This window comes from Gopherus flavomarginatus, chromosome 5 (assembly GCF_025201925.1).
Source record: "Gopherus flavomarginatus isolate rGopFla2 chromosome 5, rGopFla2.mat.asm, whole genome shotgun sequence".
NCBI classification, from domain to species: domain Eukaryota; kingdom Metazoa; phylum Chordata; order Testudines; family Testudinidae; genus Gopherus; species Gopherus flavomarginatus.
Window position 1 is genome coordinate 2,160,052 of NC_066621.1, and position 18,183 is coordinate 2,178,234.

The 18,183-nt window shown below is 51.1% G+C and overlaps 2 protein-coding genes across 2 annotated transcripts in view; one reads left to right on the forward strand and one right to left on the reverse strand.

Annotated features, from left to right (window-relative positions):
• Positions 1 to 18,183, reverse strand: part of LOC127051190 (transmembrane protease serine 9-like) — a 94,021-nt gene that overhangs the window by 46,552 nt on the left and 29,286 nt on the right. The window contains exon 3 of the mRNA XM_050953159.1: positions 17,734 to 17,770. Within this exon, the coding sequence (XP_050809116.1) occupies positions 17,734 to 17,770 (37 nt within the window). The remainder of the gene's footprint in view (positions 1 to 17,733; positions 17,771 to 18,183) is intronic.
• LOC127052906 (serine protease 27-like) lies at positions 13,867 to 17,576 on the forward strand. The gene is made up of 4 exons (XM_050957054.1): positions 13,867 to 14,021; positions 14,177 to 14,448; positions 16,779 to 16,948; positions 17,295 to 17,576. The coding sequence occupies exons 1-4, from the start codon at positions 13,909 to 13,911 to the stop codon at positions 17,574 to 17,576; spliced, it is 837 nt and encodes a 278-aa protein (XP_050813011.1). The 5' UTR covers positions 13,867 to 13,908.

Below are 18,183 nucleotides of genomic sequence, written 5' to 3' on the forward strand. Positions count from 1 at the left end.
CTTTTTTTATTTGCAGCTCCCTACACAATTTCAAAAGGACATGTCTTTGGGAATCGTAGACAGAATCAGCGGACTCCCAGGGGTCTGCAGATCACAGGTTGAAAACCACTACTCTGTGGAATGACAACTTTTCGCAGACCCCTTAGACATAGTCTGCAGACCCCAAGGAGTCTGCGGATGATGGGCTGAAATCATTTCCATGTTCCTAGATAATCATACGCCACACAGCATTCGTATAGTGCCTGGGGAAATGCATTATGTCCAACCAGGGATGTAGTTATCTAATTACTGGTATCTCAGCCACACGCTTGATGTCTGAGCACAAAATAAGCCAGAGTGGTGGGACCCCAACAGAGAGCTACAAAACAAAGGTGCAAAAAGAATAGAGAGTGCTACTAAAGAAAGATCGGCTGAGAAATAGCTATCAAATCGAAAAAAAACAACAGCTAGCTTGTCTTTCGTTAGAAGCACTAAGAAATCAAACATTGCAACAACAATATGCAGTGCTATTGACAAAATATCGGCTAAGAAATACAAATGCCACAAAACAGAAAAATCCATAGCGAGCTCTTACTAGGAAAGCTCAGCAGAGAAACAAAGTGCGAATAAAGAATGAACAGCTAAGAAGTAAAATAAACTAACCGTCACATAACAAAAACCCTAGCTAGTGCTGATAAAGAAGGAACCACTAGTAAAGAAAAAGAAATAACTCTCAGACAAACAATGCCATCGATGTGCTAAGAAAGATAACAAACAAAAAAATCACCAACAAATAGCAAATATAGACAAACAACTAGATAACCAAAAACAAAAAGAAATTGTCAAAAAAGGAAATACAGTAACCAGCAAATAATAATCAGGGCCGTCGCAAGTCATTTTGGCGACCTAGGTGGTCGTCCAGAGCGCTGACATTTGGGGGGCAGTGACTGTGGCAGCCAAACATCCAGCCGCCCCAGTCGTCGGCAGTATTTCGGGGACAGGACCTTCCACCGCCTCTGTCAAGGGCACCATTTTGGGGGCGGGACCTTCCACCGCCTCTGTCGGGGGTGCCATTTTGGGGGCAGGACCTTCCACCACCTCTGTCGGGGGCGCCATTTCTAGGGCAGGACCTTCCACTGCCTAGGGCACCCCAAAGGCTGCTGGCGCTCCAGATAATAATTAATAAAAATACAAAATAACAAAAAACAAAGAAGAAATGGAAATGATAACTTGATGTAAGCTAACCGACAAGGGGCAAGTGTAGAAGACAAGAGCTAATGTGTCTCCATGTCCCAAAAGTAACCGATACGTTTACAGAACAGTGGCTAATAAATTAATGTCACACACAAAAACAAATAAATCAATAGGAAACACATGGGTCAAGCTATTGACAAATCAATAACTTTCACAAGGGTAAATAAATAAGAAAACCAATAGGCTTTCTTAACAAAGAATGACCATCTAATAAATAAATGCAATTTTAAATCCCGAATGGCAAAACCAGACAAGAACGCCAAGCCATAACTAACTAGACATTAAAACAAAACCTAGAAAACCGCAAATAACGATTAACTATTAAATACATTTCACAGTAACAAATAAATAACAAAAATCGATAGGGCTAATAAAGAAAGACCAACTGATAAATAAACAACAAAAAATACCCTTCAAAGAGCAATCATGGGAAAAAATTAAGTAATACGTTACTAGAAAGAAAAAATTAATCAAAAATATACACATAGCAAACTTATAAATACCTAAGAAGTAAAAACAGACAAACTAAGAAGTAAGTATGTAGCTAATAAAAATAAATATTTCATTCTTATCTTGTAGATACAAGCCAAGGATTCATCAGTAGATCTCAAAGCACATTTTATTAAATAAAATCATATCTTCAAATATAACAACGAGAGAGGTAACAGCACCAAATAACTAGCAAATAAACATTGGCAACTGAGACCTCCAGAGGTGGCTTGACTGGAGGTGTGTAAGTAATCACCATGTTGTACATCAATAATCTAGAACAATCTTATTCCTCATTAGGTGTATTCCGGTAATACCAACCATGGAGGCAGGACCCCCTTGTGTCAGGCGTGGAGCATTATGTATTAGGTTATTATGGTTGCACCTAAAAGCAGCAGTCACAGACCATGGCCCCATTGTGCCAGGCGCTGTACAGTATTTATTAGTGTATTATAGTAGCACCTAGGCCGCAAGCCCATTGTGCCAGGGGCTGTACACACACACCATCCCTGCCCCAGCCTGTGTACATGACAAGAGACACCAGATGGAGGCAGACGGACAGAGGGCCACAAGGAAACCATGGTCAAGTGTGAGCTGTGGTCACCACCAGCCTTGCACACAGGTGAGTTTTGAAGAGGGATTTGGAGGCGGAGATCGGGGCAGGTGTGTGTCTGTTCATGGGCGCTCCAGCCATTGTGTGGGAAGAGGCCAGGACTACAGCAGGAGTCCAGCAAAGATGGAAACACCCACAAGCGGGCTACAAACGATGCAGACTGTGTCACCGGCAACAACCAAATCAGAGGCAATTAACAAAGCAGGTAATGAACTGCTAATAAGAAATACATTATTTTTCATTATTTATTTGCCACAATTAACGTATTATCTAGTTCCTCTTCTTTATTACAGAGAGAAGGAAGAAACAATAGATCACACATGAACTGCAGCAGAGAAATAGCAAAGAAACGAGATGCAGGGTAGGAGACCCACGAAAAATGAAAACCACTCATCGAGGCATCTTCAATTACGATTTGAGTAGAGTGGATATAGGTTTAAGATACAGCGCTACCTCGATATAACGCACCCGATCTAACACGAATTCGGCTATAACGCAGTAAAGCAGCACTCTGGGGGGCGGGGCTGCACGCTCCGGCGGAGCAAAGCAAGTTCGATATAACGCGGTTTCGCCTACAACGCAGTAAGATTTTTTGGCTCCCAAGGCCAGCGTTCTGTCGGGGTAGAGGTGTATGATAATCAGTTATAAAAGAAGAACTAGTGCCTGAAAGGGAAAACAAACACACAGCAAAGAGCAAGGGGCTTTAATGTATCAACCCCGTCTCTATATTTAAGTTCTAACACTATCGTCGAACTAAAAACTGAGAAATGCACGAAAAGAAAAACAAGATACCAAAGTCACACGCGACAACGAACTGGAAATTCGAGTTGATTATTAAAGTGTGTGAGGTGGAATATTGAATTATAAACAAACAAAGCCAAACCACAAAGCTAAGCACCGCTGGAAACAGGTGAACAAATAAAAGTCAAGACATATGCAAGAAAAGCAAATGGCGACACTGCAAACGGGTGTGCGTGGACCCGTGGGCCTGTCGCAAGGCCCTGCCTGATTTCACTTCCAAAGCATCTCAGCCTTGCAATAGCTTCCTGCCGGGGGCTGACTTGCCCGGCTTGCTCAGGGCACCGTCAGAGGGATGATTACAGGGAAGTTTAGTGCCTCCAGGGCTCCGTGCCCGGAAAACACTGCTGGGGGGTGCGGTAACCAGGCAGACTGGCACACGCCGGACCGCAAGCAGGGCATGAGCTGAGGCACGAAGGGCAACGATGTTTGTATGATTGGACTGGGGGAGTTATGTAGAGATGAGTATTTCCCTCTGCTGAATGTGGATAGGTTTAAAGCAGTGGGAGCAGCATTGCCCCCTGCTGGCCTTCAATAGAACCCAGGAGTCCTGGCTCCCAGGCCTCCTGCTCTAACCCACCAGACCCCCTCCTCCCAGAGCTGGGCAGAGAACCCAGGAGTCCTGGCTCCTAGCCCCCTGCTCTAACCCACCAGACTCCACTCTCCTCTCAGAACTGGGATGAGAACCCAGGCTGGAGTCCTGGCTCCCAGACCCCGCTGTAACACACCAGCCACCACTCCCCTCTCAGAGCTGAGATAGAACCTAGGAGACTGGCTCCCAGCCTCCCTGCTCTAACCCACCCACCAGAGCCCACTGCCCTCCCAGACCTGGGGAGAGAACCCAGGAGTCCTGGCTCCCAGCACTCCCTCTAACCACTGGACCCCACTCCCCTCCCAGAGCAGGCAATAGAACCCAGGAGTCCTGGCTCCCAGGCCCCAGTGCTGTTATCACTAGACACCATTCCTCTCCTGGAGCTGGGGCTAAAACCCAGGAGTCCTGGCTCCCCCCTGCTCTAACCACTAGACCCCACTCCACTCCCAGTGCTGGGGAGAGAACCCAGGAGTCCTGGCTCCCAACTCTAACCACTGGCTACCACAGCTTGACATCAGCCAGTCTCTTTTCATCTTACTCCAATAGACTCGGTACTGAGGTCAGGGTAAGAGGTGATTTGTGTCAGCCAGAAAGAAAAGCAATAGTCACTAATAACACCAAGGAAACATGAGGTGTATTAAAATGGACAGCCCCAGTTCTTCCCCGGTGACTTACCCCCTCCCAGGCGTGCAGCCCGGCTGACTCATCGAACAGAGCTTTTAAATTCCCCTGAGGATTAGTATGAGAGATCACACTCGCGTTCATTATAGCGCTGCCTGGAGACCACTGCCACAGGCACCGCACAGACCCTCTGACCGACGGGACTGCTGAGGTGTCAGCTGCAGGGTGTGAAAGAGAGATGGGACTAGCTCCAGGTCTGGGAGAGGAATGGGGGCTATGGGTTAGAGCAGGCGGGATGGGGGCCAGGACTCCTGGGGTCCGTCTCCAGCTCTGGGAGGGGAGTGAGAGTTGATGGGTTAGAGCAGGAGGGCTGGGAGCCAGGACTCCTGGGTTCTCTCCCCAGCTCTGGGAGGGGAGTGGGATCTAGTGGGTTAGAGCAGGGACCAGGACTTCTGGGTTCTCTTCCAGCTCTGGGAGGGGAGTGGGGTCTGCTGGGTTAAAGCAGGGGGGGCTGGGAGCCAGGACTCCTGGGTTCCATCCCCAGCACTGGGAGGGGAGCAGGGTCTAGTGGTTAGAGCAGGGGGGGCTGGGAGCCAGGACTCCTGGGTTCCATCCCTGGCCAAGAGAGGGAGATCAGCTGACTTAGCACTCCAGCCCGGGGGCTGGGTACCAAGGTTAATTCTCTCTGTTCCCCAGTGCGGGACCTATTCCCAACCGATGCAGTGCGGGTGCTGAGCCACAAGGGGGCAGACAAGGCCCAGCAATGGGAACAAGTGACACCCGGTTGGCTGAACTGGAGGGGCTCCCTAGAACTTCCCTGGCGCTGAGATGCAGCCACCTCTGGGGAAGAGCAGCTGGGGAACAGCTGCACATAACACTGCACGGGGAGCGCTCCCCTTGCGCTGAGATGCAGCCACCTCTGCATTCCAATCTGAATTCCAGCTAGGACTCCTGGGTTCACACCCTCACCTTAAATGGCTTCTGTCCCACACAATTAGGGCTATCAAAATGCATTTACAGAGTTATTCGTGTGTTCGTCTAAACCTGCGAGCCTGCCCGGGGCACAGCCATAAAACCTCAGTAATAAAACAATCAGCAACAGAAAATAAGTGGGAGCATCCTTGCGACAAATTGTGTCTGTTTCTCTGAGGCGTCAATGAGGTTACTGGGCGGGGAAGGGGAGCTGGGAGGCAGGATGCTTGGATTCTAGTCAGCTGCCACATTTCACCATTAAATCAGTAAAGTTTGCATTCTTGGCTCCCAGCCCCCCCCTAACCACTAGACCCCACTCCCCACCCAGAGCTGGGGAGAGAACCCAAGAGTCCTGGCTCCCAGCCCCCTACTAGATCCTAGAGCCCTGCATGAGTCTTGTTTTAATCTCACTCGTGCAAACCTTAGAGCCCACAAATCCCGCAAGAGGGACAGATTCCCCCACGCTCGTATTTTATAGACATAAACGGAATTCAGACACATTGTTCACCACTGAAAGAATAAAACCACTCTTGCTTGAAAATAAACCACTTCCACTCCTGTTCTGAAAATAGACAAATCTCTTTCTACCCCTGGCTTCCAGTTAAGGATTGAACCTTTTATTTAAAAAAGGAAAAACGGGCTTTACGGGGCTGAAATTCTGTTTGTGACAAACTGACAAGAGATTTCCCACCAATTCCTGCCGTCTGGGGCGGGTCGGGTCAGTCCCGCAGGCAACAAAGTACATTTTACCTGTTCCCGCTGTTACTGCAGCAGGAGCCATAGGACCCCAGTCCCAGCACCGGCTCAACGAGCCCCCTCTCCCCTCCCAGGGCCAGGGCTTTGCCTGACTCCCAGGGCCCTGCCGGCACTGCCCGTAAGCGGCTGTTAAATACTTCGCTTTGTTGAAATCGTAATGAAAGTAAAAGCCACGGAATCCAGTCGCTTCTCCAACAATTCCTGGTACGGCTGGACCAAGCTGACCTGGAAGTGTGACCAGGGCCGGTGCACAGGGCCGGCTTTAGGAAGTGCGGGGGCCAATTCGAACATTTTTGGCAGGGCCCTGGCAGGGATTACTAAAAAAAAAAAAAAAAAAAAGCCTTTTATTTCTTCCATGTATTATTTACTTTCCATAACTATATAAATAATACAATTATATATTATGTACATTGCATCATATATGCTGTTGATTACTTATTAATGACCACCATTTCACATGTGTGGGTCCCTGCCACTCCCTGCGGGTGTGCACATGTGTGGGTCCCAGCTGCTCCCTGCCCTCCTCATTGAAGCAGGTGTGCAGGGTTACTGCTCTGGGAACTGCAGGGCTGCAGTGGACATGAGGCTGGTTGGAGGTAGGGCAGGGGCTGATTGGAGGTAGGGTCTAGCTGCACGCAGGGCAAGGGGTGCAGGGCTGGCTGGAGACGGGGGTGTGTGGGGTGGGCTGGCTTCAGGCAGGGCCGCGGGGGGATGCAGCAGGGGTTGAGAGGGCTGGAGACAGAGGAGTGCGGAACTGGCTGGCTTCAGGCAGGGGGTGCAGCAGGGATTGGCTGGAGACAGGGCAGGGGGTGCGAGGCTGGGTGCAGGCAGGGTGTGCAGGGCTGGTGTGGGCAGGGCTGTGTGTGGGGCTGTCTGGCTTTGAGCAGGGCCATAGAGGTGTGTGGCAGGGGTTGGCTGGAGACAGGGCAGGGGGTTTGGCAGGGGCTGGTTGTGGGCACGGGGTGCAGAGCTGGCTGCAGGCGGGGGGGCAGGGCTGGTGTGGGCAGGGCAGGGGGTGCAGCAAAGGCAGCTGGAGCCCCCACCCTTTAAATAGCCCCCAAGCCCCCCGCTATCCCAGAGCTCTGGTGGTTATTTAAAGGGCCTGGGGCTCCCCTGCTTCTACCCCGCCAGACCTTTTAAATAGCCGCAGGAGCCCTGGAGAATACATGGGCGCAGGGGGGCTCCAGTGGCTATTTAAAGGATGGGGTGGCAGAGGCAGCTGGATCCCTGATCCTTTAAATAGCCCTCAGAGCCCCCGCTATCCCCGGGCTTTGGGGGCTATTTAAAGGGCCCAGAGCTCCAGCTGGGTGAGCAGGGCTGCAAGGTAGGTCTTGCGCTCTGGCCGGGGCTCCAGCAGGGACCCCGGGGCGGCTTGCCGCGCTCCGGCCGGGGCTCCAACAGGGACCCCGGGGCGGCTTGCCGCGCTCCGGCCGGGGCTCCAGCAGGGACCCCGGGGCGGCTTGCCGCGCTCCGGCCGGGGCTCCAGCAGGGACCCCGGGGCGGCTTGCCGCGCTCCGGCCGGGGCTCCAGCAGGGACCCCGGGGCGGCTTGCCGCGCTCCGGCCGGGGCTCCAGCTGGGACCCCGGGGCAGCTTGCCGCGCTCCGGCCGGGGCTCCAGCTGGGAGAGCCGGGCTGTGGGGCAGCCGCGCTCCCACCGGCCCTTTGGTCAGGGGAGCGGGGCCATGGAAGACCCCGGAGCAGACCGCAGCTGGGGTAAGTAAAGAAAATTTAAAAGGCACTTAAGTCGCGGGGCCCTCTTAGGCAGGGGGCCCGATTCCAGGGAATCGGCTGAATCGGCCTAAAGCCGGCCCTGCCGGTGCAAGGAAGTTTCGCGCCCTAGGCGAAACTTCCACCTTGCGCCCCCCACCACCCTGCGGCAACTCCCCACCCCCACTCCGCCCTGAGGTTGCCACCCCCGCAGCAGCTCTCCCTCCTGCCCTGAGACGCCCTCCCCCACTCCTCGAGGCAGCGCCCCGCCCTGGGGAGCCGTGCAGCACCTCCCCACCCCAGCTCACCTCTGCTCCGCGTCCTCCACGAGCACGCCGCCCCCGCTCTAATTCTCCACCCAGGCTTGCGGCGCCAAACAGCTGATTGGTGCCAGAAGCCTGGGAGGCCAGAGAAGTGAAGCAGTGACCACGTGTTCGGGGAGAAACTGCTCTAAAAAAAAGTTGGGGGCACCGCTTTTTGGCACCCCCAAATCTTGGCGCCCTATGCAACAGCCTAGTTTGCCTTAATGGTAGCACCGGCCCTGAGTGTGACATTGATTGAAGTATGTCGCTAACCCCTGAAAGGTGTTGCAGAGATGGGCACTCATCCAGCCACAGCCACACCCCAGGAGCGGAGGATGGGACAGATGGGTAAATTAAGGCACTGAGGGAAGGCTGCCTTGCCAGGGGCACGTGGTGAGTGAATGGTAGGGTGTGGATTGGAATGCAGGAGCCTAGTCTCCCAGACCCAGCTGTATTAACTATTGAACTTCTATTCCTGCCCCAGCTGGGAAAGAACCCAGGAGTCCTGGCTCCCAGCCCCACTGCTCTAGCCCACTAGACCTTACTCCCCTCCCAGAGCCAGGGACAGAACCCAGGAGTCCTGGCTTCCAGTCCCACTCCCCTCCCAGAGGCTGCCAGGGACAGAACCCAGGAGTCCTGGCTTCCAGCCCCACTGCTCTAGCGCACTAGACCTTACTCCCCTCCCAGAGCCAGGGACAGAACCCAGGAGTCCTGGCTCCCAGCCCTCTCCCGCTCTAACCACTAGGCACCACTCCCTTCTCCGAACTGGGAATAAATCATTGTAGTCAGTGGATCTAAAGTCCAAATCAAGGTGATGACAATAATTACTTTTAAAAACAGGCCCTAAATTAATAGAGCGATTAGATGAATTTATGAGGTGCCCAGATGTTAGTATTAACAGAGATAATTAGGGTATTTTAGATTATGGAGTAACAGATTAAATTGGTTTGGATTAGAACAGGAATATTTTAGAATAGAGGAGATAAGATTAAATTTGGGTCGTTTAGAATAGATCAAATTAAATCATGGAGGTAGAAATGGTAGAATGCAGATTAGATCGGGAAAGACAGAATCAAGGAGACTTTAGTTTACGAGAGAAGTAGCAAGTGGAAGATAATTTTAGTTAGAAATTAGATTAAACTCAATTAGAAGAGAAATTGATGGACTGTTTGGATAGGAAATCCAACAGGACAGGGGCTAGGTGAGTGAAGCACTGTGATAGTGGGATAGATATGAGATTAGTAAATAGTCAGATGAGTTCTGGCTTGTTTAGATTTGATTTTCGGAGGTTTACATCAGATTTTTTTTAAACTCAGATTATAATACATTAAGAAAGCATCATATTTGATAAGATTTTCAGACAGTCAGATTAGATTAGGTTAGATTAGATTAGATTAGGACAGGCTCAAATTAGAAGCTATTAGGTTATCAGGGCATCAGATTAGATTAGTATAGGCTCAAATTAGGTTATCAAGGCATCAGATTAGATTAGATTAGATTAGATTAGATTAGAGTTAGTATAGATTAGGTATCCATGGGGGTATTATTAGATAAGATAAAATTAGATTAGATTAGCAGAGACGTTTTGGAGTAGAAAGTTCATATTAGGAGGGACAAGATAAGGAAAAATCAGATTTAGGAGGGAAAGGTCAGGTAATCAGAGTGACGGGCATAGAGATTAGGGCAGACAGATTAAATTAGATTAGGTTAGGAGATTGGCAGGCAGATGGGAGGCGGTGGGTCACCAGCAGCCGTTGTCACTGACACAAAACTCACCTGGGGAGGCTTGAGTTACCCTCCTCAGGCATCCAGGGCATCTCGGAGAAGCAGCACGCAGACCAGCATGGGCGGGAGGAGGGTGGTTTGCCTGGCATGGGAGGGCATGTGGGTGGAGTAAACAACAAGAGCTGGGACTAGTCTCAGCACTGCTGAAGCAATGGGAACACTGGGCCTTGAAAATCGAATGGGACCGTGCCATTTCCAATCCACTCTGCTCTGCTCCCATGGCAGCTGGAGGTCTTCTGGGAGGAGCAAGAGAGGTTTCAGAATGAAAGGGTTTTGTCCAGGGCCTAGCCCCATGGGGTAGCACTCTAGCTCCAGGCATTGGAGGTGATACCACAACGCAGAGAGTAAGATAGGAAGGCCCGAGCTGCTGAAATTTAACTCAAAATGTGTTCCTCCCAAGTACATTTTGGTCATTTGAGTTAAATAATAGTAATCACCCTGATTATAGGTCAGTACCAGCTCATTAATAATACCAGAAACATCTCTAGCGCAGGTTATCTTCAGTGGTCTACAAAGCAGGTCACAAGCAATGACTCAGCGATCTTCGCTTCAAAACCGCCAGGGAGAGAGTTACAGAATCTGGTGAGAAATAACAACATGCAGAGATTGGGGGGTCCCCCTCCACCCCCAGCTCAGACCCACAAGCCCATCTAGCCCAGTCTCCCAGCTGGTTTAAGGGCAGGGGGTCATGGTTCTTTAACCAAGAAAAACCTTTCACTGTCTGTCCCGGAGGGACGAACTCCAGCTGGTGGCTGATTCCATAGCTGTCGATTGCAAAGACTCTGGCCTATGCTGGGAGTGACCCACTCAGGCCAAGGCCGTCAGGGCCGTATTCTGAGCCCCGTGTGCCCAGGGTAAATCCAGAGCTATCACTACTGGAGCCAACTGGGGGATAGCGGGGTTTTGTGGGAGCAATGAGAGGTGATGGCTAGAAGACAGATGGCAGGTCAGCTGGCCCCACCACCCAGACAGCTATTACTAAAGTAACCCTATTACTGTTATAAAATCCCTGCCGGGGTCATTCATGGGTGTCCATCAGGAGCCCCAGTCATGGGCAGGGTCTGCACGATGCCCTGCACAATGGGAGGGGAGTGGTGTCTAGTGGTTAGAGCGGGGGGGGGCCTGGGAGCCAGGACTCCTGGGTTTTCTCCCCAGCTCTGGAAGGGGAGTGGGGTGTAGTGGGTTAGAGCATGGGGCCTGGGAGCCAGGACTCCTGGGTTCTATCCTGGCTGTGGGAGGGGAGTGGGGGCGAGTGGGTTAGAGCAGGGTGGGGGTGGTGCTAGGAGCCAGGACTCTTGAGTTCTACCACACACAGGTTGGAGCAAAGCTTGGGATCCTCACCTGGAACGAGTTGGGCCGCTTTGTTCCCCGCCCTGCTCGCCTGGGTATATAGGAGCCCTGAACCCCAGAGGGCACCTGGCAGCTGTTTGTTGGCTCTCTCGCAGGAGAAGCTGTGCTTGTACCCTTCAGGAGTGGCATGAGGGAGAGGCGAGGAGCTGCCCAGAGGGGATGGGTGATGGGCTGGTGGGGGCTGCAGCTCCTGGTCCTGGCCGGACTGATGGGGCCAGCTGCCAGCATACTGGATTTCTACGGGAAAGGCTGCGACGAGACGGAATCCCTCTCCAGAGGTGAGAGCCGGGACTCGGGGAGGGGAGGGCATTTTAATGGGTTAGAGCAGGGGGGCTGGGAGCCAGGACTCTTGGGTTCTCACCCTGGCTCTGGCAGAGGAGTGGGGTTTAGTGGTCAGAGCGGGGGCTGGAAGCCAGGACTCCTGGGTTCTTTCCCCAGCCCTGACAGTGACTCACCACCATCTGCCCTCAGCGTGTGGGTGTATGCCCGTCGCCTCTCCTCCTCGGGGCCTGGGCGTCAGCTCCGAGCAGGGAGAAGGTGCTTGTGGGGCTGGGCAAGCCGAGGGGCCCCGAAGGGGGTCAGTCACAGAGTCCAGCTGAACCCCCTCCCCACCTCCTTAGCCTCACAATCTGCCTCCCCCTTCCTACTCATTAGGTGCCTGAGGGCAGGGGAGTGGGTAGGTGGGGCCTCAGCCAGTTGCAGCTGCCCTGGGCCCCCAGCCTGCCGAATTCGCTCCTGTGGAAGTTCAGACCAGGAACCCTCCAGTTCAGCTTGGACCCACGTTGGGAAATCCTGGACCTGTCCCCTGGGAGGGTCTGTAGTAGATTAAACTAATGGATCCACGTAGCTTTGTATCCTGCCACCCCCAGATCAGCCTCACGGGCCTTCTAGTCCGGTATCCTGTCTGCAGCTCCTCCACCCCTGCTGGAAAGTGCCACGGTCCCTGCAGGAGGCCGCCGTGGGTCACTCTGCCCCAAGGGGGAGTTTTAGGGTGACCAGATGTCCTGATTTTATAGGGACAGTCCTGATTTTTGGGTTGTTTTCTTATATAGGCTCCTGTTACCCCCCACCCCCTGTCCCGATTTTTCACATTTGCTGTCTGGTCACCCTCGGGAGCTTACTTCACACCCACATTAGCCAATGATTGTGTCACGCCCAGCCTTACAAAGGCGGCTGTTCTTGCAGCTCTCAACGGCTTCTGATCAGAAAGCCAGTATGATTCAGGCCACTCTGTGCCTCAGCTTCCCCTCCTGCCCTTTGTCTCTCTTCTTTATTCAGACCGGAAGGTCTTTGGGGGAGGGACTGTCTCACTCTTTGGGGCAGGAACTGTTTTTCTCTGCGTGTCTGGGCAAGGCCTGGCACAAAGGGAGCCCTGATCTCGGTCACGGGGTCTATGCAGCGATCTCTGGGGTCTGTGAAGGCGCCCGGCACAATGCAGGACCCGATCTTGGTTGCGGGGGGGTCTGTGTAGTGCGTGGCATGACGGGGACCTGATCTATCTGCTACAGTGAAACTAATTTCACGTGTGGCACGAGGTAGATTCTGGGTAGTGAAAAACAAAGGGTGAAGGGAGGTGACTATGGCTGGGACTGACCAATGGCGATTAAGCTTAATGTAGAACTCAATTAACCTGCAGATTGCCCTGCTGCGGGATGCAACAGGGGTCACACGTTTTCAAAGGATTCTCACCAAAATGCAGAATATCTGGAGGAAGGACAGAAATTTCCTACACACTTAAAGGGTCTAGGACAATATTTCTCAGACTGGGGGTCCTGACCAAAATGGGGGTTGCAAGGCTATTGTAGAGGGTGTTGCAAGATCACAAAAATGTTATAGAGTTTCCATAGGTACAGGTTTCCCCGGACATGCCCTCTTTTTGGGGTCCTTGCTCATCCTTTTCCCTTGCCTTCAGAGCTGGGTGGCCGGAGAGCGGCGGCTGCTGGCCGGGAGCCCAGCTCTGAAGCAGCGATGCTGCCAGCAGCAGCGCAGAACTAAAGGTGGCCTCGTATAATTACTTCACTCTGCAGGGATCTGCACTGATGCCGTGAAAACTATGTCCAGTACCAAGAGTGTGATGGGGGAGGGCGGCTGTCCATCACAACTTGAAATATTTTCAAAGGGGGGCCCAGGAAAAAAAGTTTGAGAACTCCCGACCTAGAACCCACATATAGATTGGGCTACAGACTTCATGCCTCAGAGGAGAAGCCTGAGTCAAACTTGGGAAGGCTGGGGAGAAATTTTGCCCATGGTCTGATCTCAGTTGGCAGGGAGGGGGCAGGATACTGGGCTAGATGGGCTCATGGGTCTGATCTCTCTTACCTTCTCTCTGATCTCTTTCAGTTCCCAGCAATCACATGACCCGGTCCAACAGAGGTGAGTTTCTGGTCCCTCCCTCCCCACTGGTAACACACAGCTGGGGTTACCCAGGCAACTGGCTCCCGACAGCCAATTAGAGTGGGGCTCTGTCTGGTTCTGTGATGGGGGACGGATCCAGCCAGGGCCCAACATGTGGCTAGTTTGAGACCTGCCCGGGGCGGGGTGGGGTGGGGCATGCACCCCAGATGTACCCAGCTGTTTTCTGCTGGCTTTGACAATCCCCCAGGCTGTCTGAGCATCACCCACCCGCTTCCTTCTCCCCAGTCTGTGGCCGCCCCAGAGCTCAGTACCGGAACGTAGGGGGTGAGGATTCGATGGAAGGTGAGTGGCCCTGGCAGGCGAGTCTGCTCTGGAACAACAAACACCTGTGCGGGGGATCCCTCATCTCCAACCAGTGGGTGGTGACGGCGGCTCATTGCTTCCAAGGGTGAGTGTCAACGTCCCTTGATCCTGACCCGCAGCCCCCTATTGTCCCAGTCCTGGGCTCCTTCACCTCTGGTGCTGCCGGTGCCCCTCAATCCCAGCCCACAGCCCCCCCCCGCCGTCCCAGCCCTCTTTTCTGACTCCTCTCTCTGCTCTCAGGAGTACAAACACCTACAACTATATGGTTCTGCTGGGAGTCAACAAGTTGGCCAACAGTCAACCTCACAAGCTGTCCTTGGGTGTGAAACGCATCATCCGCCACCCGAAATACTTAGGGGAATCTTCCAGCGGAGACATAGCCTTGGTGGAGCTGGAGAGACCCATCCAATTCACCGATTATATCCTCCCTATCTGCCTCCCAGCTGCCTCTGTCCAGTTCCCAGCAGGCATGAAATGCTGGGTAACAGGCTGGGGCAACATCCAGGAAGGTGGTAGGTGTCTTTGGGAGCTGGGATCATGGCATTGGGGCAGAGAAACTAGGAAAAGGGTGGGTTCAAAAGGTGGGTGGGAGTCAGCAGTTGGGGTGATGGATGCAGAGGAAGGGGAGGTTATTTAGCAGGTTTGGGATTTGGGATTTCTTTTCCCCAGACGATTCATGATGGGAAATGGTCTACGAAAAAGTTTGTGGGGGGATTTGAAAAGGGGAAAACCAGGGAACCCGTAAACAAAATCAGATCCCCAGAAACAAAACAGAAACCAATGAATGCAATTGATAAAGAAAACCTACCAATGAAAGACAATAAACAAACAACTTAGAAACAAAACCCAACAATCAATCAAAGGGGTACAACTGATAAACAAAACCCAATAAACGATAAACAGAACGTGATAAATGAAACTGCTAAACAAACCTGAGAAATGATCAATGGAACAGGACAAAGCAAACCCAGTAAACAAAACCTGATCAGTAAAACACCATCAACAATAAATGAAACACAAGAAACAAAACATGATAAAAGTGGAAGGTGATAGAAGGAAACCCAATAAGCAAAACCCAGTTAGCGATAAGTGGCTTGCGATAAATGAGAAACAACCAACAATATGTGAAATACAATAAACAATAAAAGAAATAAGATTAAACCAACCACAGTAAACTACAAAAGTAACAAGATAAAGGACAAATGAAATAAAATAAATGAAACATGTTCAAGAATAAATGAAACATAAAGAACAAAGAAACAAAAATGCAAGGCCAGTAAGTGAAACTTCATAAACAAAACACCAACCCCAATAAACAATGCCCAATAAACGAAACATGAAAACTTATAACGTAAAAACAAAACCCGATAAAAAATAGCTGATAACTTGGTAAATTTGATTTCTATTTTTTTATAATTTCAACAGATTTGTTTTCATGCACTTTTTCCTATTTTTATCCATGTAAATTGCACAAAATTATGAGTTTTAAGCATCTTTTTAGTTTCATCAATCTAAATTTTCAGTTGTGGGAAATTATGGGGAGCCATCAGACAATAGAGTGCATCAGACGATAATTATTTAATGACCGTAGACATTGATTTCAAAAAGTGAAAGCTTTATAACCGCTAAACACAAATTGTCAAAATCACATGGCAAAAGATACAAAGTAAATATCCTTAAATCAAACTCTTATAAGTTCTCAAGCAACATTTTTCTTACTTTGGCGATATGTACATTCTGTTACCATCAATGGAAATATTTTTTCATCAGTTTGTGTGCGGGTGTGTGTACGGTGAAACCTGATGTTTACCAACATTTACTGATAAAAATCGAATCCTTCGAAGTCTACTGACAGTAGAAACATGCAGCCTGATCAACAGGACTCAATAAATGTAACATGAAACCCAATGAACAATCTCCAATAATGGCAACGTGAAACCTGATGAATAATACCAGATAATAGAAACCGATAACAAAACCCGATAACGGAAATGCAAAACCCAATGAATAATACCTGATAAATGTAACATGAAACCCGAGAAATGATATCGATAATTGAAATAAAAAACCCAATGAACAATACCCAATAACGGAAACATGAAACCCAATGAGCAATACCCGATAAACGCAACGTGAAACCCGATAACTGACACCAATAATGGAAACCAATAACCAATAACTGATCATAGAAATGTGCAACCTGACAAATAATATCCGATCATGGCAACATAAAACCCAAAAAACAATACCCACTAAATAATACATGAAACAACCCAAACCTTGAGAAACAAAATCCCTTAATGAAATGTCAGGTATGAAACCCAAACCCCAATACAGCAAACTCGACAAGCAAAACACAGGAACAGATCAATGAAACCAGAAACTCAGCAAATGAAACCCACTGCTCAAGAGAGGAAAACCAGTAAGACAAACTGAAAACCTAATCAGTGAAACCCAACCAAAGAAACGATAGCCAGTAAACAAAAGGCAACAGCCAATGAAAACCAAACCTCCCAAAACAGAGCCTGATCACTTGAAACTGACCTCCCTCCCCACCAAAAGAAGGTTAAACAAATCTTGGGTGATGAAAACTTAAACCGGTTAAACAGGAATTCAAACAATGAATGGCCACCATTAAGTCCAGAGAGATTCCCCTTGACTGAACAAGGCCCATCACAGATGTTCCCATGGGGATTGTGTGATGGCACTCAACATGGACAATTGCTCTGGATGAGAGGGGAAATTCTCTGATCTCTCCTCATCCTCCACTCTCTTTGGACTCTTTGGCTCTGCTTCAAAACCATCTGGGCCCCTCACCGTTGTCTCTGGCTCTCCTTCCCAGAGGACCTGCCAGCCCCGCAGACCCTTCAGAAGCTTCAGGTGCCCATTATAGACCAGAGGACCTGCAAGTATTTCTACAACATGGCACTGGGGGAGAAGTTCCCACCCAAGTCCATCCAGGATGACATGATGTGTGCCGGGTATGCTGAGGGCATGAAGGATACATGCAAGGTAAGCGCCCCCCAGCAAGGGAAGGCGGAGTCCTGACACCCTCCCTGGGTCAGACCCATGGGCCCATCTAGCCTGGTATCCTGCCTCTTGCCCCGGTCAGATTATGGGCCTATTTAGCCCAGTATCCTGCCCCCTCCCTCCTGTCCCAGCTCAGATCCATGGGCCCATCTAGCCCAGTATCCTGCCCCTTCTCTGCTACCCGGGACCAGCCCATCTAGCTGGGTGTTCCATTTATCCTGATTCCCTCCAGCAGGAGGCAGTGCTGCTCACATGCACACAAGGCCCCGATCCCCAGCGCCACTCTCACGCCCCTTCCCACACCCCTGTCTCTGCCTCCACCCCACAGGGGGACTCCGGCGGCCCACTGGTCTGCAAGGCCTCCAAGGAGTGGCTGCTGGCTGGGATCGTCAGCTGGGGAGAAGGCTGCGCCATCAAGAACCGCCCCGGGGTCTACATCCGCCTCACCTCCTATGAGGCCTGGATCCACAGCCACGTCCCTGACATCGAGTTTGTGCCAGAAGAGAAGGGGAGGAACATATTCGGGAACGCTGGGGCTGGCTGGGCTGCAAGGACCAGCAAGACCACCTGGCTGCTGTTGCTTATGGGGCTGCTCCTCATCGAGGGCTAGAAAGGGCTACTGGGGGGAGGGGCGGCTGGGTCATCTCCCCTCCTGTCCCCAGGCTGGAAGGGAGGGTGGGATCTGTCATTGCCACCTGCCCAGAGGGCACCACCCCATGCACAGACCTCCCGGGGACGGCATGCACCCCCATCTCGCTCACTCCTACCCATGAGGGGACTAGGCAGCATGAGCAAACTCAGCATCTGTCTGCCTGTCCTTCCGCAGCCGTCCACGGCCCAACTCTCTCACCTCTCTGATCCAAGCCTTATTTATTGATCTATCTGTCTCCAGAGTCACTGAATTTCTGTCTGTTGGCCTCTCTACTCCCTGCTCTGTCTGCATATCCCCATGCACATGCCTCCAGCCAGCCATCCCTAATCTCCATATACCCCATCTAATTGAATCTAACCTATCTGTCTATCTGTAACAGGGTCTGCAACCGCCTCTGGCGAGCGCCCCCTCTGGTGGGGCGTGTCTGCATTCTTTCAATTCTGGTGACCCCCTTTGGCGGTTCTCAGGTGTTTTTTTAATGACTCAGCCCTCTGACTGAGCCACACACACTGTCTGCATGTGAACCAGAACAGACCCCTTCCGGGGCATACAGTCCACCAGGGCC

Coding starts and splice junctions, on each gene's coding strand:
- LOC127052906 (XM_050957054.1), top strand. CDS start 13,909: ATGGAAGGTGAGTGGCCCTGGCAGGCGAGTCTGCTCTGGAACAACAAA. Junction 14,022..14,176: donor GCGGCTCATTGCTTCCAAGG/GTGAGTGTCAAC, acceptor CTCTGCTCTCAG/GAGTACAAACACCTACAACT. Junction 14,449..16,778: donor GGGCAACATCCAGGAAGGTG/GTAGGTGTCTTT, acceptor TCTCCTTCCCAG/AGGACCTGCCAGCCCCGCAG.